The sequence below is a fragment of the Artibeus jamaicensis genome, unplaced genomic scaffold, assembly GCF_021234435.1.
Source record: "Artibeus jamaicensis isolate MK-2021 breed Jamaican fruit bat unplaced genomic scaffold, CSHL_Jam_final contig_387, whole genome shotgun sequence".
In the NCBI taxonomy this organism is placed as follows: Eukaryota; Metazoa; Chordata; class Mammalia; order Chiroptera; family Phyllostomidae; genus Artibeus; species Artibeus jamaicensis.
The window spans coordinates 37,434,376-37,458,836 of record NW_026521812.1 but is presented as its reverse complement, the minus strand read 5'-3'; the positions used below and the strand labels follow the sequence as shown (position 1 = coordinate 37,458,836).

The 24,461-nt window shown below is 37.1% G+C and overlaps 1 protein-coding gene across 4 annotated transcripts in view; it reads right to left on the bottom strand.

Annotated features, from left to right (window-relative positions):
* The window catches only part of MAP3K7 (mitogen-activated protein kinase kinase kinase 7), a 58,926-nt gene that overhangs the window by 22,947 nt on the left and 11,518 nt on the right, over positions 1-24,461 (bottom strand). The window contains exons 2-12 of one of the 4 annotated variants that reach the window (XM_053664805.1): positions 24,102-24,212; positions 21,162-21,227; positions 20,614-20,659; positions 19,137-19,275; positions 10,123-10,247; positions 9,157-9,285; positions 7,219-7,349; positions 5,511-5,592; positions 3,369-3,499; positions 2,581-2,710; positions 11-91 (exon numbers count right to left, since the gene is read on the bottom strand). In XM_053664805.1, coding sequence (XP_053520780.1) covers positions 11-91; positions 2,581-2,710; positions 3,369-3,499; positions 5,511-5,592; positions 7,219-7,349; positions 9,157-9,285; positions 10,123-10,247; positions 19,137-19,275; positions 20,614-20,659; positions 21,162-21,227; positions 24,102-24,212 — 1,171 coding nt within the window. Of the gene's footprint in view, positions 1-10; positions 92-2,580; positions 2,711-3,368; positions 3,500-5,510; positions 5,593-7,218; positions 7,350-9,156; positions 9,286-10,122; positions 10,248-19,136; positions 19,276-20,613; positions 20,660-21,144; positions 21,233-24,101; positions 24,213-24,461 lie in introns of those variants that run through there. The other 3 variants (XM_053664807.1, XM_053664806.1, XM_053664808.1) reach the window with 3 other exon arrangements.

Below are 24,461 nucleotides of genomic sequence, written 5' to 3'. Positions count from 1 at the left end.
TCTATGATACCTGATACGACGATCTCAGGGACATCCAGAATGTTGCCAAATGAAGCAGTTTTACGGTGGCCCGGTTTAGGCTTGGAACAGGCTGCAAAAACATATATATACAGTATACATGCAAACAACCACAAACGGTAACACAAAACAATAAATTACAAAAATAGGGGTTTTCAAATAGTTATGTTAATAACACTCCATGCAGAAAGGCATGCAGAACTATCTGACTCTTCATCCATGCTGAGAAAAGGCGAGATTAAGGAGCAAACAACTACCAATACGTTTCACACATTGGCTTTAATTAGCAAAAGGGAGGAAGAAAACCAAAGTGCACAGAGACAAACAAAGCTGCAGGGTAATGAGGAAGCTAAATGCAAACATGTTCACAGAAACAATCTGCCTAAGTGAAACTACTGATATGTGATGGGGCGGGGGGGTGGCTAGGATGGAAGCAGGAAAGAAGAGTTTAAACAAATAAGCTGCCATGTTTGTTTTAATCACAAAAATACAGAAATATATGTTCAAGTTAGGTGTTTCTTGGAGTGTACTACAAAGTAAAACTCATTGATTTAAATAATTGTTGAATCAAAGTATAAAAGGTATAAGCTTTTATAATTATAAATATTTATACCACTTCTGGTAAACCGAATATTTATTGTCATTTCCAAAGTTTAGGATACAGTCCCACTAAACATAAACAGTGTTGAAAAGCTGGAGAATACCAGCCTTTCAAAGTAAGGCATTGCACTAAAAAAGTGCAATCTGTTCTACATTTAAGCAGAAAAAAGGATAAGGTAATTTAAATGTGTGGTCATCTTTACCCCAGTGAATTAGCACTTCTGTAGAAAATAATTAGAAACCAGTACCTGACTAGAAAATTGACACTAGCAGATATAAAACAATAATTACAGCACTATTTTCTATTTTGGGGTCACAACCACTATTTGGCAGGTTCGTCTTGAATGATATCCCCAAAGTGGGAAAAATTCCCCCAAATGTGAGGGTATATCCACATTCATGTGACATTACAGTGAGACTCCCTCCCTGCACAGAAACACTTCTGACTCATGGAGACCAGGAGAGCTTGTCGGTGGCCTGTGACTTCCAATCATCTAGATTGTTTCTGAAGCCCAAACTGCGTGGCAGAGATGCATATGCCCAGCCGATCACTCTTTTCCCCTTCTTTCTTAGCAACAGAGACCTTTACTCAGGACAGCAACGCTCCCACATAAAACTTCACAGATCCTTCTTTTCATTGGAACCATGTGTGGTCAACAACATGTATGTGGAAGTTGTTCTGGGAAACTTCTGGAAAAGCTCGGGCATGTGCCTTTTTGGCCTTTTCTTAATTTTTCCTTCCTGTGGTCTGGATTGTGTGGTTGTGATGACTGCAACTGTAACAACCATCTGGAGCACAAAGTATCTCTGAGGATGGAAGCTGCCCCATAAGGACGGTGGCACAGAGGGGCAGAAGGACTCCAGTTGCTTAATGACTATGGAGCCGACCTCCAGATTTGTTCAAGTGTGAAAAAAAAAAAGTTTATGGGTTAAAGACACTGCTATTTTAGATACTGTTTTATAGACCTGATTCTAATACTAAATAATAAAATCAGTGATCATGATTAGTTGAAGGTGTAGTACAGTATAATAGTCCTTTGGACACCTTCTTTTTGAGAAGAACTTCACACAAAATGAGAATATTCAACTTAGAAAAAAAACAAATGAATGACAAAAGACCTGGTTAGCAAATTAAAAAATATACATATATACACATAGACAGTTAAAAGACTAGAGGTAAATCCATAAAAATGTTGTGTTTATTTCTGAGTGGGACAACTGTGAAAGACTAAATTTTTTGTTTATATTTTCATATTTTTCACAACAGAAATGTATTTACTTTTAAAATCAGCTCCCTTCCACCTCTGGGATGGGAGAAAAGCAAATTAAACCAGCATTACTAAAATGAAGCCTGGTTAGGAAGAGGGGCAGACATTCACTCAGGTACTAAGACATACAGTATTTTTGTGTGACTAGTCCTTCCATATTTAATCATTTTAAGAACTGAAAAAATGGAATTTAAATGTTAGCTTTTACAAGATCAAATTAAATTAGCATGATCTTTTACTTTTACAATTAAAAGCATTAACCACAACCAACTGAGCTATCTTTGCCATTGGCAGGAGGAGGAGCCAACAGTAAGGCCATATCACGTGATTCTGGGATACATTTTTTCCTAATTTCTAAACATTTGTTAGAATATTTGTTATTATTTGAGTTCAGCACAAAAGTCTAGTAGAGTCACTCAAGCACTTCTAAAACATTCTGGTTTTGATAAAATGTCAATTTCTCATATAGATTTTCTGCTCATATTTGCACTGAATTACATTCGCTTAGTTTTATGTCATATAGTCCTCATTTGGAATGTTAGAGAAATGTATAAATTATGCTAGAAGGTTAGAAAGTATACTGTAAGCTACTTCCTGCTTTAAGAAATTTTAAGACACAAAACCCTGCTGTTCTCACTACTGAAACAACTGAAACTATCGTTTTCACGTATCTTGACTTCTATTTCCTTTTTACCTGTGGTCGCAGCAATCCTGGCTTCTATCTCAGACATGTCGGCACTCATCCTCTTGCCCTCGGAGGTTGGGGGCAAGCTCTCTATGCTGCTCCCACGGGAAGCTCCCAGGCTTAACCGGCCAGATTCACTCTGTTAAAATTACAGGTCAATTTGAATTATTGCAACTCTTTAGATTTAAACTGCTAGACAGCCTAGGAGAAGAAAGAATACTCACTGGGATTCTCATAGGTTCTGTTGTTTTTCTGAAAGTAAAGGCAAGTTTTCAGGGAGAGGGAGCTATAGGGCTAAGGGAGAGCAAGCTGCAATAGTGACTGGCCTTTGGAAAAGGGCAGTCACTGGAGTTTGGAGTTAAATGCCCCAATTATTAGTTAACCTAAATGTAAATGCTTCAGGCAAGATGAATAAAATCACATCTTAAAATATTTTTAAACCAATAATAGCAAAAATATAATAAATCTGAATGATATGAAGTGATACATTTAGGACAACTCTTTTAACTGAGTAGTAGAGCCAAGAAATGGCCATTATATAATTTTCAGTTTCAACAATAAAAGTCAGGGATCACTGTAGGGAGGGAGCTGCACGGTTAGCAAAGGCAGCAATTATCAGAAAGGAAGACAGTTTGGTAAGAGGAGATTCTCATTACATGTCTCAACTCCTAAGCTTATGTTTCAGGCATAATGTTCAGAATTTGTATAATGGAGGATAGCAAATCATTTCAGTTGGTATAACATTATGACTCCTACAAAAGTTACCAAATGATTTTACTTTTAATTACAAAACAAACCTGTTGCTTTGCTTGATTTTTCAATAATTTTGATTCTAAGCGTTTAATAGTATCATTTGTGGAAGGAACTTGCTCCATATTAGTGTCACTTTTATTACTAGTATTTGTAGAAGCAATGTCCATGAATGAGCCTAGGAAAACAGAAACATTTATGATTATAAATTGGGAACAATATAAATACTTCATTCAATATGTAAAATAAATTCTTTTCTAAATTACTTAAGACATATATAGAAATAACTAATACTTTCCAAGCTAATTAAGATAGCCCAAAAAATCCATTTTAAATAAAATTTAGGGATAGCACAAAAAGGGAACCCAAATGCTGAATAGTTGCCTCATAGTCAAAGATGACTTTAAAACTGTCAGTCTGAACAAGTAGTATGAAGTGGTTATTAATTAAGATGAGGAAACCATGGCAGGAATGAGTCTGAAGGGGCTATCAGGAGGTTACTTTGGAAAATGATGTTTGAGTTATTAGAATTCAAGTACTGGATATGAGAATGGAGTTCAGGTCTGTAATGGATCAAAACACCAGCAGATAGATAGTATAGAAACTCTTGATATTAACAAAGATTACCAAGGAAATGAGGCCAAATACCAAGCAAAGAGGCCAAATTACTGAGCTCTGGGAACTCTAACTTTATAGGCTGGGAAGACAAGAAATAAACAGCATACAAAACCATCCGAATAGTGCCCAGAGGTGTAAGACAAAATCCAGGCTAATATGGTATCCTGAAAATCAACTGAAGAAAAGTCCTATAAAAAGGAGAGTGTAATGAACTGTATCAAATGGTACTGATAGTCAAAAAAGATGAGAACTAAAAATTATTCATTTAGTTTCAGTAATTTGGAGGTAAGTGGTGATACCTTGACAAGCACAAATCTGGAGCAGTGGTATAATAAAAGCCTGAGAGGAGTGGCCACAGAGACAATGGGAAGAGAAGCTAAAGAATAAATGCAGCTTATACATGCTCCGGGAATGATACCATTAGAAAGGCTGAAACTGATGACGCAAGAGACAGAAGAACTGCTGGAATGGGATTTAATACACAAGTTCACAGGCCTGCCTTTGGCTGAAGGCAGAGACAATTCAGCCACACCAACAGAAGAGAATGTGGAGCAGATGGGTACATGTAGTGAAGGAGCCTGTGGAGGCCATCTTCCGATTAATCCAATTTTTTTCAGGGAAACAGTAAACAAGGTTGGCTGAGAATGAGGAGAGGGGAGGAGGTATTTAAAGCTCGAGGAGAAAGGCTAAAATATAAAATTAAGTCATCTAGAAGAGGGAAGAGGGACTAAAATAAAGTACAACTGTCCAAAGCACTAAATAGGCATTTGAGGATAGTAAGAATGTGTCATCTCCAGCCACATTCAGCTGCACTGACACAGGCAAGGAATAAGTGGAGAGTCAGATTTAACTAGGCTGGCGGTTTAGCCAAGCAAGTCTAAGACAAGGCTAGAGGGCTGAGGATTATTCCTAGTGGAATTATAATAACTGCCTGGAATTAAGTGGAGGAGAAAAAGAAGAACCTAAGAGGACTGAAGGTCAGTGAAAAGGTGAAAGAATCAAAAGGCTGATGGTTACAGTATAAAAACAGAGACAGGGGTTGAAGGCAGTAGTAGAAACAAAAAACAGTAACGATTTTTCTAAGTTACAGTATTACTTCTACTATCTTTTCTGATGAACTGCGAATCCCACTACTAAGTACTTCATGAAAACTGAAGAACTCTGAACTAAAACAGAAGAGTATCTACAGACTCTTCTACAAAGAGCAAAAAAGTAGGGTGTGCATGGTGAAAAAATAGGTTGTTATATATATTTATAATACTTTCGAATACTATTTAATATAGCAGTATTTATATAAAAGCTATTCAAAGAAGAAATGACATTCACAGCAGCATAACATCCAACATTTCTGTATATAGCTATGGAAGAATTCCAAGACTCTGAAGCAGGTCTTTGGTAACTCTTTCAATCTGGGACCTTCACGAAGAATGATGCACTTAGAAACTCAAATTGAAGTCAATTGTATAAAACAAAGAAATTAAAATGCAGATGGGGACACCATCCATCGCTTAACTATAATTTCATGGGATACAAAAAAATTTAGTTATTACTCTTCCAATCTATCTATTTACCTGTACTGGTGGCAGAATTGCTCTGTCCTTCATCCGAATACTGACAAGGGTATTGTAATGGCTCATCTGCTCCTGGAAAGTACTATATATATAAGAAAAAAGTAAACCCAATTTAAAATTTCTTTAATATAAATTAAAATCCTGTAAAAATTAACAAGTACATCTGACTTATTTCATTTTCATGGGATTTGAATGTAGCAAAGATGCTATTTTACTTTCCTTTAGGCATAAACTGAATTTGTAGACACCTAAGGTTTTGACTTCATAAAGATGACAATAATGTGTTCCTTTCCTGAATTTCAATTGTGATCAATGCCATGTATTATACCTAAGAAGCTACTTCACACAGAGACCAAAGTCTTGAAGAAAACAGCAACATTTCTCTAAGGGATTATATGAAATACAATAGTATTATCATCCCTTGCAATTATATAAAACATATTTATGTTCTCACAGCAGTGATATAAACTTCCAAATTATTGAAATGACTGTTAGTCTGACAACTGAGATTGGTGTGCCAAAGAATAATTGTTAAAACTAATATTTTAAGTAAAAGGAATAGGTTATGGATATCCCTCTATGAACTGGACATATAATATTAGGAATATTTACTGCACAAATAAATCGAATTTAGAATTAGAATTAGAGGAAAAAAGATTACCTTCTTATATTAGACAAAATATATATTAAGCACAGCTGCAATTTGAACAATTTATATATCCCAATGTTTTAAGGTATCTGACTACAGAGACTAAGTTGTTTCTTTATGAACATATCTTTAGGGCCCAGAATTCTATATATAGCTGGTACCCAAATATGATGGTAAGTTTTAATCACATTAGTTTGAGCTGATTTGCCTGAATTTTCAACAGAATGAACAAATTAAATCTTTGGTCATTTAGGAAATCACTTAGCTATATTTAAGGTGATTGAAAAATTCTTCTACTGAGCAAATTGTTCTGAAATTCAAGTACTTTAAGTATATTAACTTTTAAGTCAAAATACTGCTTGACAGATTTTGTTAGTGAACCAAAAACAAGAGGCCTAAAATTGTTCAAATAATTCTAGAAGTATTTCATTTATAGACCAGGGAATTTTGCTAATTATTTAAAAGAGTTGTTCTAAATTGAAAAATTCTATAAATTCTAGAAAACAGTAACTTTTTCATAGCAAATGGAAGGCTGAAAATGTGCAATGAGAAAACAAAAGGTCAAAAAAGAACCACTTAAAAAATGTGCCAGAATGCAATCTCTCTGTGGCCCTGTATAAGTAACTGCTTGATGAAGATTTACACTAAAGAAAATTAAAAACTTAGTTTAGCAAGTATTTAGAGTAATAAAATACCTAAGTCCTATAAAGGTATTTAGAGATCACCTAATCCAGCTATTCTCATATTATAGATGAGGCAACAGGCCAGAAACAAACACATTTATCCGCTAAGTTAAACTGGAGGAAAAAAAGCAAGTCCAAAAACCCATTTAGCCAAAAACCTATCTAGCTGCCTTTTCATTATAAAGAACTAGATTTTTTTCCCCAAATAATGTGTTCTCCTCTGATTATGAGTAATAAATGCCCTTTGCAACTTGGAAAATATAGAAAAGTATATAGCAAAAATCAGCAATAAAGTCCTTTTATCTTAAAACTCCATTAAAACTCAGTATATATCACATTCCCCTAAACCCAAAGCCCCTCAAAAGAAGGATTATACCCGCATCAAGTGAGTCATTATTTTCACAATTTCCTCCATTGAAGGGCGCTGAGAAGGATCTTTTGACCAACAGCGAGTCATCAGGCTCTCAATGGGCTTTGGTAAATTTTTGATCAGTGGTGGTCGAGTACCTAAATTAAAAATGAAAGGATGGGAAAGAGTGTATTTACCCGAAGAATATTGTCAGCTTTTTAAATGTATTTCTAAATTAGTGTTTATTTTAAAGACCTTGTAATTTAAGATTTTTTTTTGGAGTAATGAAAGTACATTTCTTCCTTTGGTCATTTAGATTAACATTGTATTTTCATTAAGAGAAGACACACCATTTCAAAAGTTAAATGAAAAATTTTATATGCAGTATGGCAATAGTAAGACTAAGAATTAATAATATTTCATTTGTTACAAATTTTCTTTTAACAAATAATAATGGCTTCATGTGTGTTTTATTAAAAGACAAATGGAATGGTAGTTTGGGGTGATCTTACTTGAGCTATATTTTCAGATTCATTACAAAGTTTCAAATATGTTTGAGAAATCACCTTCCATACCTAAACAGCCATCTCCAAATGACTCTTTTGTGGGAGCAGACCTTTAGGCTGCTGTGAATCAATCATTTCACGAGCTGAAAACTGCCAACTTTTGTGTAATTATCAAAACTGTAATACTATCAGTAAGGTCCCTAACTTAAAGAAGGTCTTAAATACAATGAAATCTTTGCAATTTTATCAATTAACAAGTTAGTTCTTTTATCCCCTTGCCTCACTGCTGTTCAATTATCATCTACTGACAATTGACAGAGAGAAAAATGCTCTAGCATTCTCCACAGTGACATGAAAGGAAGTAAAATGAAAGGCAGTACAGAGAATTGGTAAAGTGTTAAGATCACTGAGGTGATGGTGCTGTGTGGTAGGTGTACAAATGACCTAAACAGCTGGGGAGATATGTGTTTGTCTCACTTGTAAACTAATGTAGTAAAATGTCAGTAATCAGAGTTATTATAATCAAAATAGAGACAGAAATTAATAGAGAGTGATGTTAAAAGTTTAGAAAATTAAGCAATTTTCCTACACGAAGAGTAGGACAGAAATTAATAGAGAGTGATGTTAAAAGTTTAGAAAATTAAGCAATTTTCCTACACGAAGAGTTTATTTTCCCAAAGCAAGTATGAAGTAACTTGATCAATGAAGAAGATGAATTCTTAACACCATGGGTGGTTAAAAACACTCTAGGTAGGGATACAAAATGAGTAGAAGGGATATAAGGACATTGAATCTAAGTCAACATAACTTAAAAATGAGCACTGGAGTCAGAAAGATGTGGACTGAATCCCAGCAATATCAGTTACTTATCTTGTGACCTTGGGCAAGTTATTTAACCTCTCTAGGTCTCAGTTTTCCTAATCTGTAAAACTGCAAAATGAGGCACTAATAGTATTCACCTCATAAAGATGAGTGAGAAGATATTAAAATATACATAAGTCACTTTGTGTTTTACTTTTCTGAACAGCTTAAGTAACAACTCATTATTTTTTCCTTTCTCTTCTCGGTGAGACCCTTGTGCTTCTCAGGAAAAAAGGCTATAAGGTCCCCAATAACCTTAACCACGTGAGAGATTTAATTAATAATTTTAACATTTATTCCTCCAGAGTCCAGTCCAATGCTTCCCTAGCCTCTGCAGAGAGCCAACCGAAGCAGCTGGCTCCCGGTGTCTGGTGAGGGCCTTTCCCAGTCAGCACAGTCGGCAGACCTCCACCCCCCAGTCCGTGTAAACACCGGGACCACTACTCAGCCCTGCCCTGCCTGAGTTTCGGGCTGTGGGGAGGGTGGGAAACTGCTAGCGGAAAAGTATTCTGGTAACAAAGAGTTGTACATTTTAATGTTAAAGATAAATGGTCATCTACGGGGGAACTATATTAAAGAAAAATGTCTGTTCACAAACCATTATGAACAGCCCACATGATACGGAAAGCTGGGCCACCAATCTCATCAAAGGGTTTCCGACGTGTTATCACTTCCCAAAGGATAATACCCCAGCTGAAGACGTCACATTTTTCACTGTAATTGCTACCTAGAAAAAAATATGGTATAATTTCAGGACTTTTTCCCACAGGTCTTACAGAAACAACTGTTTTCATAAATTTTAAGAATGGGCATCATGTACAAAAAACAAGAGGAGGCCCCAAGTAGAGCTGAGAACTTACTCTTTTTGAAGTTTCTTAAGCCTTTACAACAAATACCCTTTTAAAAAATGTGCTCAGGACTGTTATGATTTTTTTTTAAATATAGATTTACAGAGAAAGAGAGGAAGAGGGGGAGAGAGAAACACATTGACTTGGTGTTTTACTCATTTATGCATTCATTGACTGACTCTTGTACATGCCCTGACTGGGGATCAAACCCACGACCTTGGTGTGTCAGGACGACGCTTAAATCAACTTAGCTACCTGGCCAGGGCCCAATGAATACACTTTTTAATGAATTAAGTATTAATAATGAACTATGAAATCTACTTTAGAAAGTTTGTCATTTTCATCAAGAGACACAGGCCTTATCTTTAAATAAGACATACTTTCTCTGGGGCAGAGAATGAAATACTTGTATATCCTTTTCCAAAATATTTTCTTAAATTTTGTCCACAATCTGAGAATGAGGGTTAGCTGCACACCTGCTTGAACTTGCATGGAAGGTGCTGGACAACTTAAATCCTCCCAGGAGATTTAAGATTTACAGCTATACTTAATACCTCCTCAGACTTTAGTATATGCTTTATAACTACATACCACGTCGACATAAAACCAGGCACAAGATCATAAACACATACTGAATTTACATGGAGTAGTAAGACAGATTACCAATCATGTCGTGCTTGTCATTTTACCTTCAAAAACTTCAGGTGCCATCTTACCTTCAAAAACTTCAGGTGCCATCCAAGCAGCACTCCCCTTGTTATTGGTCATGTGTGTCTGAATGTCACAGGCTGTACCAAAATCACAGATTTTTAAAACTGTCCCTCCTGCAACCAGCAGCAAGCTGTTAAAAAAAAAAAAAAAAAAGGAAAGCTTTAAGACTAATATTTGATTGTACAATAAATTTGTGGAAACAGGATTAAGCAAAATGTCACCATTCAACTTCTGTGAAATGCTACCTGTTCACTCTAACAGCTTAATATAGTTCAGAGGAATATCAGCAAAAATTGACTGATCTTAGGAAGACTGCTAGACCCACAGCTGGACGCCTCCATCTCCATCTCTACAGTGTCTCCTGACAACAGTTCCCTCTGGGCCAAAATAAAACATGGGGCTTAAAAAACTTGGAGTAGGTCAACGAGACGGTGCCCCCAGGTGGAGGGAGATCAACGCCTTTATAAATCACTTGCTGGCCCTATCCTTAATTTACCTATCCTGTGTTTTTCAAGTTGCAAGCCAAAATCTAGTCATAAAATCAAAATCATAAAAATTCAGATGACAGATCTGGAAAGCCGGATCACAAAATCAATTCAGTAGACTATGAAAGCATCTTAAAAATAAAACAATACACTTGGGGGGGGGGTTGAGGAGGAATGCAGATAACTGTAATTGAAGAATTAATTAAAAAATAATACAAGCTATCAAAAGGCGTTACAAGATTTATTGTTTCATGAAAGTTGTTTCAGTTGTATACACATTACTATGTAACACATTATAGTCTGTGAAGTATTTCATGCTCTGGATCATGGTCTAACAGTTTTTGCAAATCTTGTTCTCATTAACCTTATGGTGAGCAAAAATGAGTCTTTAGCCTAATGTAGAAGACTGGTTAGCTGTTCACCGACCCATTTCCTCCCCCTCATGAGCACAATGATTTCCCAGGATTATAAGTAGTTAGGTATCCCTACATGATCATTCTAGCTAATAGAGTATGGGTGGAAGTGATGTACTTCACCTCCAAGCCTAGTCCATAAAAGTTTCCCACATGTATATTCCTTTCCCTTTCCCCATGGCATTGAACGCAAAGGATTCTGAACCACAAGACAGAAGGAGACTGGGATCCTGAACTGCCATATGAAAAAATGCCCACTAATCAGGAACATTGACTCTGGAGTTCATATGATTGGGAAAAAAAACCCTGTACTGTTAAGCCATGAAATTCAGGTCTTACCTATTATAATAATGTTACGTATGCTAGATGACGTAAGAAAACGATAACTATATTGGTGTTGCTCTAACAAAAATCTAATGTATTTGGTACTGGCTTAGCAGTAGGCAACAAGAAACCTGAAACTGGAGGCTGGAAAGATAGAGATCCATGCAATGACGTGGAAAAACATTTGGTAAAATTTGTCTCCTGTAATAGTCTGTGGTTTTAAAGGACTAGAAAAGCTGATTGCTTCTATAGTCCAATAGTAGGAAGACTGACAAAGTTCCATTAAGACTCTACTGTGCCCTGACCACTGTGGCTCAGTTGGCTGGGTGTCGCCCTACAGGACAAGAAGTCCGATTTGATTCCCAGCTGGAGCACATGCCTGGGTTGTAGGCCTGGTCCTCAGCTGGTGCATGTGAGAGTTAATCATTTGATGCTTCTCTCCCACTTTCTCCCTTTCTTCCTCTAAAAATAATGAAAAAAAAAAAAAAAAGACTTAGCACTGCAGCAAAGGACAAATTAATAGAAAGAACTTCCCACCTAAACTTGATAACCTCAAGGTATTTCCACATTCAGTTGAGAAAAAGCATTTAAGCCAGGAATCATATTAATCAAATCCAAGACTGTGTGTAAGTAAGAATTCTGTTAGTGTCACAGATACATGGAACTGACTAGAATCAGGGAAATCAAAAGCCTACTGAGGAAATGTTATTGCTAAGGACACCTCTAGTCTGGAATAAAAAAGTCTTTGGCCTCGTATCTGTTAAAGGAGAAAGCAGGCTGTGCCAGCTGCACAAGTTGTGAGGGGAGTATATGCCCCCAAATCTGGCTCTGACGTGACCATGGAGAATGTACAGGGAGGAACCTACAAAAGGGTAAAGCTAGGAGTCTCGAGCAATGGATAAGGGAGTTCCTCTACAGGGCCAGAATCAGGGTCTGGTGGGAATGTCTCGCACCTCCAGGGCAGAGGGACCGGACAATGCAGGCCTTCCTCCCTACAAACCAGCAACTACTGTATGCCTCCATTATACTCTGTTCCAAAGGAGGCTTTTACTGATTGTCTTCTACCATTGTGTGTTGCAGGGAAGGGGATGTGGAGGGTGAGAGATAACTTGTCTTTTTAATTCATTTATTTTAAAGACTGGAGGAGCCACATCCAAAGGGTTGGAGAGGACTGAACATCATCCTGAGACCCTGCACAGAGAGCTGGATGGTGACCGAGAGTGCCTCTGGGGTGTTTAACTTGCAAAGGGCAGTGAGTGGTTCTACCTGCGGTAAAAGTAGAAAAGATCCTGGGGGACCAGAAAGTAGACATGGCTGGGACTGGCCAGCTGCTCACCAAACCCATTGCTTCTTCTGGAGCATACATTTCCCACCCTCTCTTGCACAGTAGGTGTGGCTAAGATTGAGTTGTGGCCACTGGGTAGAAGGGACATAGGTCATTTCTAGGTCTGGCTCAAAAAACTTCTCATACACAACTCCCTGGGTCCCTCAAGTCCTGGAGGATGGCGGAAGTAGTAGATGAAGGAGGCCTGAACTAGGTTCTAAAATTACCATATGGAAGGTCATCTACCAAATATGAACACCTGTTTTGGATGTCACGTGAGTGAAACAGATTTCTATTATAATAAGCCTCAGATTGCCTACAGTAGCTAGTGTTAAAATAACTAATATATCCAAGTATTTAGATTTCCTTGAGAATACACAGTCTTAAGGTTTATACCCCAATGCAACTTGTTATTCCTATAATAAAATATATAAAGCATTTTGAATGTACGAAGTGAATGATGAAAGTAAAAGATAATTTTTGTGAGTTTCTGCAAAAGGTGCCATTTAGAAATACAAATGACTATACCCGTATCTACAAGACTTACAGACATGTAGGTTACTCTGCAAACCAACAGGAACAAGTCTGTATTCTGAAGCCCCTCCGATCATCTGACATGTAAGACACTATTTCAGAGCTGACGTGCTCTTTAATGTATGTTCACTGCTTTTACTTCGCCACTCCGTTGTGAACCTTGTATTTTTGCCTTCTAAGTCGTTTTCTTTCTTCCCAAAATACCTTTAATGGAGACCTGCTTACAGTGAATTTTCTCAGGTTTTGTTTCCAAATGTCTTTAGTTCACTCCCCTACTCCTTAAAAACAACTTAAGGCAGACACACAACTGAGCAGTCAACTCTTTTTTCTCAGCTCTGTGAAGCTGATTCCAGTCCCATGGCTTCCATTTTGGTGTTGGAAGTACACTTCGACCTGACTGCCAAGCCCTTGTAGGTAATCTCTTTTCTGTTTAGCAGATTTTATTTTTTTATTTTTTAAGATTTTATTTATCTTTAGAGGGGAAGGGAAGGAGAGGAGGGAAATATCAATGTATGGTTGTTTCTCGTGTGTCCCCTGCTGGGAATAGGCCTGCAACCCAGGCATGTGCCCTGACTGGGAATCAACAGCAATCCTATGGTTCGCAGGCCCGCGCTCAATCCATTGAGCTACGCCAGCCAGGGCCTGTTTAGCAGATTTTAGAATCTCCCTGTTTTTGTTGTTCTGTAGCCTCATTATGGTATGTCATAGGGTAGATTCCTTTTCATTTATCCAGCTTAGAATTCTTATCTTTTATCCAGAAAATTCCTGGCCAATCCCTTTTGAAGTCTCTCCCCATTCTATTATTCTATTTTCTTCTACCAGAATTACAATTATATACTCTTAGTCCTTCTCCTTTTCTATGTTTCTTAATGCCACTTTTTTTTTCTCATCTGCCTGTTACCTTCTGGGTAACTGCAGACATATCTCACAGCTCACTAATTCTCTTGTCATCTATTTTATAAACTATTTAAAAATTTTAATTATTTGGCCCTGGCTGGTGTAGCTCAGTGGATTGAGCGTGAGCCTGCGAACCATAGGATTGCGGTTCAATTCCCAGTCAGGGCACACGCCTGGGTTGCAGTCCAGTTCCCATCAGGGGACACAAGAGAGGCAACCATACACTGATATTTCTCTCTCTCTCTTTCCTTTCCCCTCTAAAAATAAATAAATAAAATCTTTAAAATTTTTTAAAATTATTTTTAAATGTTTTATTCAGTCCTTTGGTCATCTTTGATTTCTGATATTTTCATTCCTTGCACATTTTACTTTATTAAAAAATTTAAAAAATGTTTTATTGATTTTAGAGGGAGGGGGAAAGACAGACTTGCTGTTCCACCCATTCATGTTCTCCCCGTTTGCTTCCTATTTGTGCCCCGATTGGTGTACCCCGTAACCTTGGCATATCGGGACAATGCTCCAACTGAGCCACCTGGCCAGAGCTCCTCGCACTTTCATTCCTTCTTTTATATCTTATACTTCATACCTGATAATTCCAAATATATCAAGTCTTAATATTTGAGGGCTTAATTCTGCTTTCTGTCTGCTACCACTCATGCTGATTTGCATCCTATGTGTATGTTAATTTTTACTGTGGCTTCATATTTGATCAATCTTACTCTGGAATAATCAACCCTAAAGGCCTAGATCGAAAGCATATGACTTTAAGCACTTTTAACCGGTCTTGTTAGGGTTTTCTTAATAGTGTAAACGGGGCAAATTAAAATTCCCAATAGCATGAAGGGAGACCTTCAGGTAAATAAAAGTTTACCTAGTCAGAAAACTGCTATTTTTCCTAACTTACTTTCCTTTAGGTTGTTCCTGCCAAGCCTACTAAATTCATACAGAGGCCTCAGTCCTGCTACCTCAGCTGGTTTCAGTTACACATGAGCCATTAAGACCTGGGGCTCCATATTCTACATACAGGCAGAGGTCACAGAGGTAACCTCTGTACATACAGGCAGAGGTAAAGCCCTTGGCTTCCATGAGTGGTTTCCCAACTCAGGATTCAGTTCCCTCCATCTTTTGCTCTGATGACATCTCTTATTTTCTTGTAGATCACCTACACATGTAAAAGTATGTTTGTTGTACTATGAAGCATCTCTAGATGTTAGCTGTAGGATGTTTTTTCAGTGTTTCTGGTTTGCCATATTGCTGGAGTGCCAACATTTGTATCATGTGAGCATTAGAACCCAACGCGCTGGCTGGTGTAGCTCAGTGGATTGAGTGCGGGCTGTGAGCCAGGGGGTCACCAGTTTGATTCTCAGTCAGGGCACATGCCTGGGTTGTGGGCTGGGTCCCTGGTGGGGGCCCCGTGGGATGCAACCACACACTGATACTTCTCTCCCTCTTTTTCCCTCTCTCTAAAACTGAATAAATAAAACCTTAAAAAAAAAAACAACCCAAGCCACATTTCCATATTATCCCTCTGAACACACACAAGGTGTTAGTGCCTCTCAAAGGAGGGTATAAACCTCGTCAGCGTAGCCGTGTATGCTGGGACGAGGAGCCGGGGGCCCACGGAGCCCCAGGTCCAAGTTACCTGGGATGTCTCCCTGGACCATCACTTTACCAAGTTCTAAGCATTTTTAACACCCTAATACGAACTTTAAAACAAACCGCATGATATATGAAGTTGAACAGAAATTCACATATAACTTTCCTTAAGGCTTCTGTAGACCCTGCCCCTCCTCTCAGAGCTACTGAGGTAATACTGTATCATTACTCTGTTCTGGGCAGGTGGGAAGATTTGAGAAGCACCAATGTAGGGCATTAAAATCTTTAAGAACTCCAAATGTCAAATGATTCAATAGCATTTTATTTTCTAAAACCACCTCTATAAATCAGGTCTTCTCAGTGTAAGACTGCTAATGAAGCCAAGAATAGTTTCTATTTTAAGTACTTACTTTCCTTAAGAGTATATAAGAAATACTATTTACCTATTAAAAATAAAGAGGTAAAGCTCCGTATGAGAAGATGTCTATGTAAGCAGAAAAAGCAACATTATGCACAGTATAACCCATAAATGCTTAAAGACAAAACAAAACAGTGGCTACTGCTGCGGAGTGAAAATGGGAGGCAGGAAAGACTGACTTTGTATTTTTGTATATTGTTTGAGTTTGTTTTTAATCATGAACATGCATTGTTTTAAAAATAACATTTAATTAAAGAAAATAAAACCAATATAAAAGGCAAAATCCTCATTTTAAAGGAACTTTTTAAAATACTCAAAACCAAAACCATTTTTACGTTTATAAAATAGCTGTGGGAGGAGTATTACCTATGATTGTTAAAATGGCTTAATGAAAGACTTCCAGAAAATTTTCTGAAATGAAGACTCTGACTTTCCTAGGTGTGATATAGGCCAGTACAATCACAAAGAAGCATACACTCACTTAGGTTCTCCTGATGACAAACAGAAATGAAGATAGGGTAACCTAATCTGCACCATTATGCTGTAATAATATTCAACAGCAGTATATGGGGATTCATTATAATTGCAATTTTATGTATTCTTGGTATGTAAGGTTGTACTATAATTCTAACTGGAGAGATTATTTAGAAAGTTAGTTTGCTTTTAGTCCAATATGGCTAAGATAAGTCAGATAAACTACTACTTACATGTCCATAATGCCACACACAGAAAGAATGCTAAATGCAAGTTACTTCAACAAAATTTTTCCCATTTCACGGTTCTTGTTAAAGCTCCTCCAGTATTCTTTATCAAAGATAAGAACTCTGTGCCTGGTTTCCATGTTTTATCCTGGTACGTTCAAGATAGCACACTAATCTTTCTGGATGCCTTTATATTATTACTATTACAAATCAGCACTCCTTTACTCATAAGATGTTAACAGTTCACTGACTCTGAGCACGGCATTCGAGGCTCACTGAAATAAGAACCTAAATTATCTTCGCAGGCTTACTTTCATAGAGTTAGGACCAAAAACACATTTTTTATTTCTAAAGTACATGCAAATGAAGTCGCAAAAGGTAAATAAAGTAGGGACATGAGCACAAGCTGATCTCCTGTATAAAACACCTCACCAAATCATCAGATGCCTTCTTTATATGCCATTTTGATGAACTCTTACTAACCACATAATCTGTAGGTTTTCCAGAGACAAGACATAGCACATGTGCTTATATACAATTGTATAAGAGAGCACAGTCATTCCAAAGAATTTTCATTTCCCCAGTACATTCTAATAAATCAATTCTAATTCTAAAGCCCAATTTGTATACTGGGGTGGGGGGGGAGGGGGAAGGTACAAAGACAATCTACAATACTATAGATATAACTATAAGGAGGTTCCAAGAGGAACAAATGACCTAGCTCGGAGCTCTTATAAATGTGTTACTGGTATTTATCAGCAAAAGGAGAGTCCCTATCTATGAACAGTTTCAATAGGACATATCTGGTTTATCTAAATAGGCTGGTTAAGTAAAATTTAAATTCTAGAATTTATGGATTATGGTACATGGTTGGATAGTGAATGAAGGTAGTCATTTAAGCTGTGTAATTATGGAACACAAATGATGTTAGAAAACTGAAATGACTTCCTTTTGAGATATTTTCATGTATGTTAATAACTAGTCACTTATTCCAAAGCGAAAACATGCTCTGACACAGAAGGGACACTTCAAAGAGTCGCATCCGATGGCTTCTCCAGGAAAAGGGTACTTTGTGCCTGATGCTGGCCTGTATCCTTTGTCAGTCAATTTGTTGCTGGAAAAGAGCAATATTTCCATGATTTTGCTTTGATAATTCAACTCTGTTAATACAGTGGAAAGGAGAAAAAAGAACAGGCTAAGTGATTTCTTCTTCGCTAACCAAGACAGGTTGCTGAGGAGAAATAAGGTACACCAGTAAGAACAGTGATTCCAAGAATTGGAGCCTCTGCAGAGTGTATCAGATTAGACGTGAGAGTTACAAGCTATACCCAAAAGGGACATTTAAACAATTTAAAGCAGTATTATGAGAATGGAATAGTTAAGATGTATTCCCTAGGGAAAACCTCTTAATGGTGGAGGACATGTGGGGACTCTTTTACGCCATCACAGTTGGATAAAAAAGAAAAAATTAGAGGGGAAAAAAAGACAATAAATACCATATATATGTTTTCTTTCATTGAATTCCTATACAAACAAGCCCCCTCCCCCAAGTTTTAGCCTTTTAAAGTACTTCTTTAGAGCCCTGGCTGGTGTAGCTCAGTGGATTGAGTTCCAGCTTGTGAACCAAGAGTTGCCAGTTCAATACCCAGTGAGGGGACATACCTGGGTTGTGAGCTAGGTCCCCAGTAGGGGGGTACAAGAGGCAACCACACAATGGTGCTTATGTCCCTCTCTCCTTCCCTTACCCTCCCAATAAAAATAAATAAATAAAAATCTTTTAAAAAAAAGTATTTATTTAGGGACTTCTGAAATTCTTTCAAAGTCCCAGGATCCTCAATATGGAGAAATGTAGAATATTTTCAAATTCTACCCAGATGCCAGTAATGCCCCTTTGCCTTCCTCTGAAAGGGCAGATAGTAACCACTCTGTAAATTTTCACAGAATATCTACTATGTGTGGATATTGTGCTAGCTGTTAGGTACACAGCAGGGAACGAGATAAGAGCTGTCTCTGTTCTTATGGGACTGTCTAGAGGCAACAATCTATAATGCAAGCACAATAAGATAGGCTAAAAAAATTCTACAAGTATGCTAATCTAAGGTAGGAGTTACTAAAAATAAAATCTGACTAAAATAAAGATGCTACTATAGACAATGCTGCAAGCTTAGATGAATGACTAACTGATGGACAGTAAAAAGAAACTCTTAAGCCAGCCAAAAGGGAAGAGAACAGAGAAGCTCATGTGCAACCTATAAGGTGAATTAGGGACTAGGGGTGGGAGGTGCAGAGAGTAAGACAGACAGACAGAGAGACAGAGACTGACTTACTTTGGTGGTTTCAGGTCCCTGTGAATTAGCGCTTTGGGCTGCATGCTGTGAAGATAAGCCACTCCTTGGGAACACTGTAAACACCAACTCATGGCATGGGCAGCGGTGTAATACGGCAATGGTTCGGCACCATGCAGCACTGCAAAAGAAAGGCACAAACTAAAAAGAACTTTATTGCACATAACAAAAGATACGAGAGGAATGCACGCACTGTCAGAACACACGACTGGGTATTTTTTAACACATGTTCCTACTAGTCCTGCTTATCTAATAATTTCAAATGAATAACCAGTACATAAGTACCTACCATTTTATAGCACTTCCACTGAATGGTATACACACATTTAAGTGAAATCAATATATACTACCAGAGTTGTTCATATTGATAGTTGCACCCACACAAATAAATAATAAGCAATGTGAGGCACGCTACTCTGAGAGAGAGAGAATGGCTCAAAAGGAAACACAGCGCGTACCAAAATGTTTACAACTACGCTTTCTACAATAGCTAAAGACTAGAAATAGTTTAACCAAATAAAACAACAGAGCCCTGGCTGGTGTGGCTCAGTGGACAGAAAGCGGGCTGCGAACCAAAGGGTTGCTGGTTTGATTCCCAGTCAGGGCACACGCCTAGGTTGTGGGCCAGGTCCCCAGTGGAGGCCACAGACATTGAAGTTTGTCTCCCTCTCTTCCCCTCTCTCTAAAAATAAACACATAAGATCTTTAAAATGAATGAATGAATGAAACACAGAGTATTAGATACCCACCAACAATGATGGATACATGGGCAGTAAATATAAATAAAAGGTTATATAAAATAATGTTAATTAAAAAAATAAAATGAGCAATTTATTTTACATGAATAGTACAAGTGACAATACATTTATATATATGGTCAGTGTTTCTTAGAAAGAGCTGTTTTATAAAGATCAATAATACACAGTTTTCTTTCATTGTTATAATTAAAATGTTCTATAAAGTGAATTTTCAGTTTTATTTTTTGAAAGGAAAGCAAAATGGGGAATGAGGGCTGAGTGGAGGAAGGCAAAGGGGAAAAACGGGAACATCTGTGATAGTGTAAACAATAAAAATAAAGTTAAAAAAGTAAAGAAAGCAAAATAGAGCAGAATGAAATGGAAATATAATTAGAGTTCTAAAATGAGGAGGCTCAAAGCTAAGGGAGGCAAAGAAAATTAAAAGAAGATATTTTAAAATCTATTTAAAAACAAATTTTACTTTGCTTGTGCTTAACATTATGAAAAGTACCATCAAGTTAAAAGAATGATATACTTAGAGTTCTGAATTGTACATACTAATGTTGTAGTGCTTATTTTTAATCGTTAGCAGATTTTTAAAAAATCATCTCCTTTTGGGACTCTGAAGGTGAATTGTGAAGAACATTAAGTAACTAAGTTTCTATTGAAAGCTTTTCACTTATTTTATTCTCCCAGATAAAGACAGGCCTAACGACACTCACCATTATATAAAGAGCCCCCTTCAGCATATTCCATCACAAGACACACCTGAAGGAAACATAAGCCAGAATAATTAACCACAGAGCATCTTAGCGGACTTGAAAGATAACTCGGTTCAATCTTTGATTTTATAAATGCATTAAAAAACATTCTTTTGGCCCCTACGTAAATGGCACTAGGGGGAAAAAAAAAGTTATCTATGATCTAAGACCTTGTCGGTCTAGGCACCCCTGTCCAAGAGTAGAGAAGTATGTAACGACATAATCACAGGATCTTCGGGGACTTTTTCCAGTGCTAGTGAGTAGGTGCCATCACAGAACAGCATATACCTCATAAGAAGATGGGGTTACTTGGATAAGAACACCTAAGACAACAACTTCAATATACTTACTATATTCCTAAGAGTAGAAAGAAAATACATAAAGTAGTGCAAAATTTTTCCCCCTGGAAACAAGATGACATCAAAATAGCTAAACTACACACCTGCACACATCTGCCATGTGATTTCTTATGCACCTGACAATGAAACTTACTGGACTGAGGAACTTACTGGATTCAAGCAGGCTCCATATAGCTTTACAATGTTAGGGTGGTTCACTCGGGACAACTGCCGAAGCTGTAACAGATTAAGGTTTCTTTTAGAAAGTGCTAACTTTGGAGGAACTGATCTCATAGCATCATCAAAATCTGAGGGTTGTACAAAGCATCACTCATTCAATAATCACTTTACTAATTAGCAGGCACTGTGGTCCTAAGGCCTTCCCAGAATAGTGCAGAATCCCTGTCCTAAAGATCTCACAGTTTAGTTGGGCAATAAACATGTAAACAAATAATTAAAAGCAATGTGCAAAGTGCCACAACTTTGTGTATACAATGCATGAGTACAAATAAGAAAAAACTAACTTGGCCAAGAAATGTTACAACACCATCCCAGAAATGGCTTCTTCTGGCTGTTACTGAAGCCAGAAGAAGCCCTCTATAAATTTATGTCATCATTATCCTCCTCAAACCTGTGGCCGAATCATCTACCTACTACTCCATGCTGGGCCCTCGTGGGCACTTTAAAGATACTGTATAATTCCCCACTACTCTGCAAGGTAGGTATTATAATTTCCATTTTAAAGACGAGGACCTTTAAGATAAGGATCAGAGAGGGTTAAGTGAGCTGCTAAATATCCTAGAGCTAGGAAGTAGTGCAGCCAGGGTTTGACCTTTGGTCCATCTGACTTCAAATTTATACTTTTTTGGCATACTTGTCCTCTCTCCCCCACACTCCATCTCACATCTCTTGAACAAAATTCCTCCTCTTCAGGCCCACTACCATTGCCTAAATAATTCCAACCGGAACCACTGCAGTAATTACCTTGGCCTTCTCCTAGCTGGTCTCCCAGTTTTAATCTTCCCTGATCCAATGATTCATACTGAGGTCAGTGAGGGGTTGGCTAGCCTCATTTCTCTTGCTACATATATATCTCAAACTTCTACTAATGTGTCCCCTTAACCTGCTCCTGGCTTGCTTTCTTCTCTTCCTCCTCCTCTCTTTTCTGCCTTCCCCCCTTTCTTCTTCCTTTCCTTCTCTACTGCCTTCATTATGCTGCTGGTTCATATGAAGTCCACTAAGGTAAACTGTTTTACTGTATGTGATTAGAAAGCTGTATTTTTCTACAGCTAGTATTTGTGAATTTTCAGCCTTGACAGTAGAATTAATATCACTATTATGCATATTAATTTATTACATATATTTCATCTTGTTCAGATTAAGCACTGAGTTTCAGATAGCAGACTATATAAGCAGTTACTCCTGCTCCTTCCCCAAATCCCAACACAGTAAAGGCATTTTTTTCAAGGCATAAACTCAGAAGGATGGAGAGAATGTAAAAGCTTTGGAAGTAGGAAGAGAATGACTAGCAGTAACTGATAAAGCAGACTTAAAAGAAATGAGAAAAAGTGAGAGGCAACCAGATTTAGCTCACAAAACCTCCAACAGATTGGGAAGTGGTGGTAGCGTAAGATGCCTATGCACATAAGTTAATAAAAGAGAGGAGAGATTGGCTGGAAGTTAGACCCAAAGATCTCCTCCCCCCCTGACTTCAAGCAGGTTAGTGACTGGCTCTTTATCACCCCAAAGATTAAAGGTAGACACTTTATAAAAGGCATAATAAAGAGTCTATGGATTGGAGTATAGCAAACAAAATAAAGAAACAAATTCAAAGTAGTTGCCTTTGAGAAGCAGAAAGCTTGATGTGCGGAGGTAAAAGATACTGAATTTGTTTTTAGTAAGAATATGTAGAGAACTGTTTGACAATTTAAATTACATAATGTATAACTGATTAAATTGTTTCCTCCAAGCTATTATAATCTTCTGGACTGTTATTTCCTAACATTTAACACTTACGCTTTTACCTAGTTTTGCAAAAGTGCCATACAACAGTATATGATAAATGACCTTGTCTAAACTCTACAGAAAAGTTATGAATAAGGCAAAGCTGATGCCAGACTCCTGCAGCATACTACTAGAGATTATCTTTCTTTTTTAATCCTTACCCAAGGATTTTATTTTTATTGTTTTATTATTGATTTTAGAGAGAGGAAGGGAAGAGGAAGGAATGATGGACTTGGAATTGAACCCACATCCTTCTGGGTGTATGGGACGAGGCTCTGACCAACTGAGCCAGCGGGCCGGAACAGAGATTATCTTTCTTTACGATACCATCAAACTGTTCATCAGTACTCCTCAACTCATTTAATTAATTACAAATTCCACTTCATCACATCACAACCAAGTTCTCATTTCTCAATGTTATACATTTAAAAATATCATGCAGTATATTTTAAAATTATAATTAAATAAAATCACAAGTGTAAATTCACAAGGTTTATAAAGTAAAGACTACTTATGCATTGGCCAGTGAAGTGATAAAACCACTGATTTAATGAAACACTACGATTTAATATACAAAAATAACACAAAATTAATAGAGAATAAGTCTGATAACACAATTTCATGATTATTAAATTCTCCATTAATACATGTGTATGAGAACTGAGCTGGTACATTTTCATGCTATATGAGAAAAATTAAATTTGAAATTATTTTTCCTTAAAATAATCTCATTTGAATTTCTAAAAATATCCAGTCAAAATAAATGCATAAAATTCCCCTTCTTAATTTTAGATAATGGGAGAGAATAGCATTTCTTTTCTACTTTAAAATTTAAATTTTATGTACTGAAATGGATGTGAATTACATGGATGAGGTTATATTTTAATTCACAGATGAATTCATTTAGGAAGCCTCCTTTTCCCCCCAGTTTTTAATGAGAATAAAGAGTGTGAATGAAAAACATTCATATGGCATTGCCTGTGGTTCAACCAAATTGCTGATATTCAAGTATAAAGAAAAATGACAACTGAGAAACAATCTTTTTCATAATTAAATTCAGAGTATCTTAGGTGAAAAAATATACAACAAAATGACATCTCAACTTACCTCTACAATGAAAGCTTTCCTCTCAGATTCACTTTCTATTTGTTTAATAGCAACATCTTTTGCTCTCCACTTAGCTTTGCAAACTACTCCAAAGGCTCCTCTTCCAACAACCTAAGTTAAAAAAGAAAACAAAACCATAAGAATCATAAACAAATAAATCTAGCCCAACATATAACACTAAAGCCCATCTGAAAGACTTATTAAAGAGAGGATAAAAGAAATGCATTTGTCTCTATCTTTGAAAGTTTATGGTCTAGACATCTCTTCATTTTCAAATAAAACCAAAACAGCAAAGAAAAAAGACTCTTGGAGATGGAACAAAACAAGCAAGATGAATAGGAAGATAGAAAATGGTCTGAA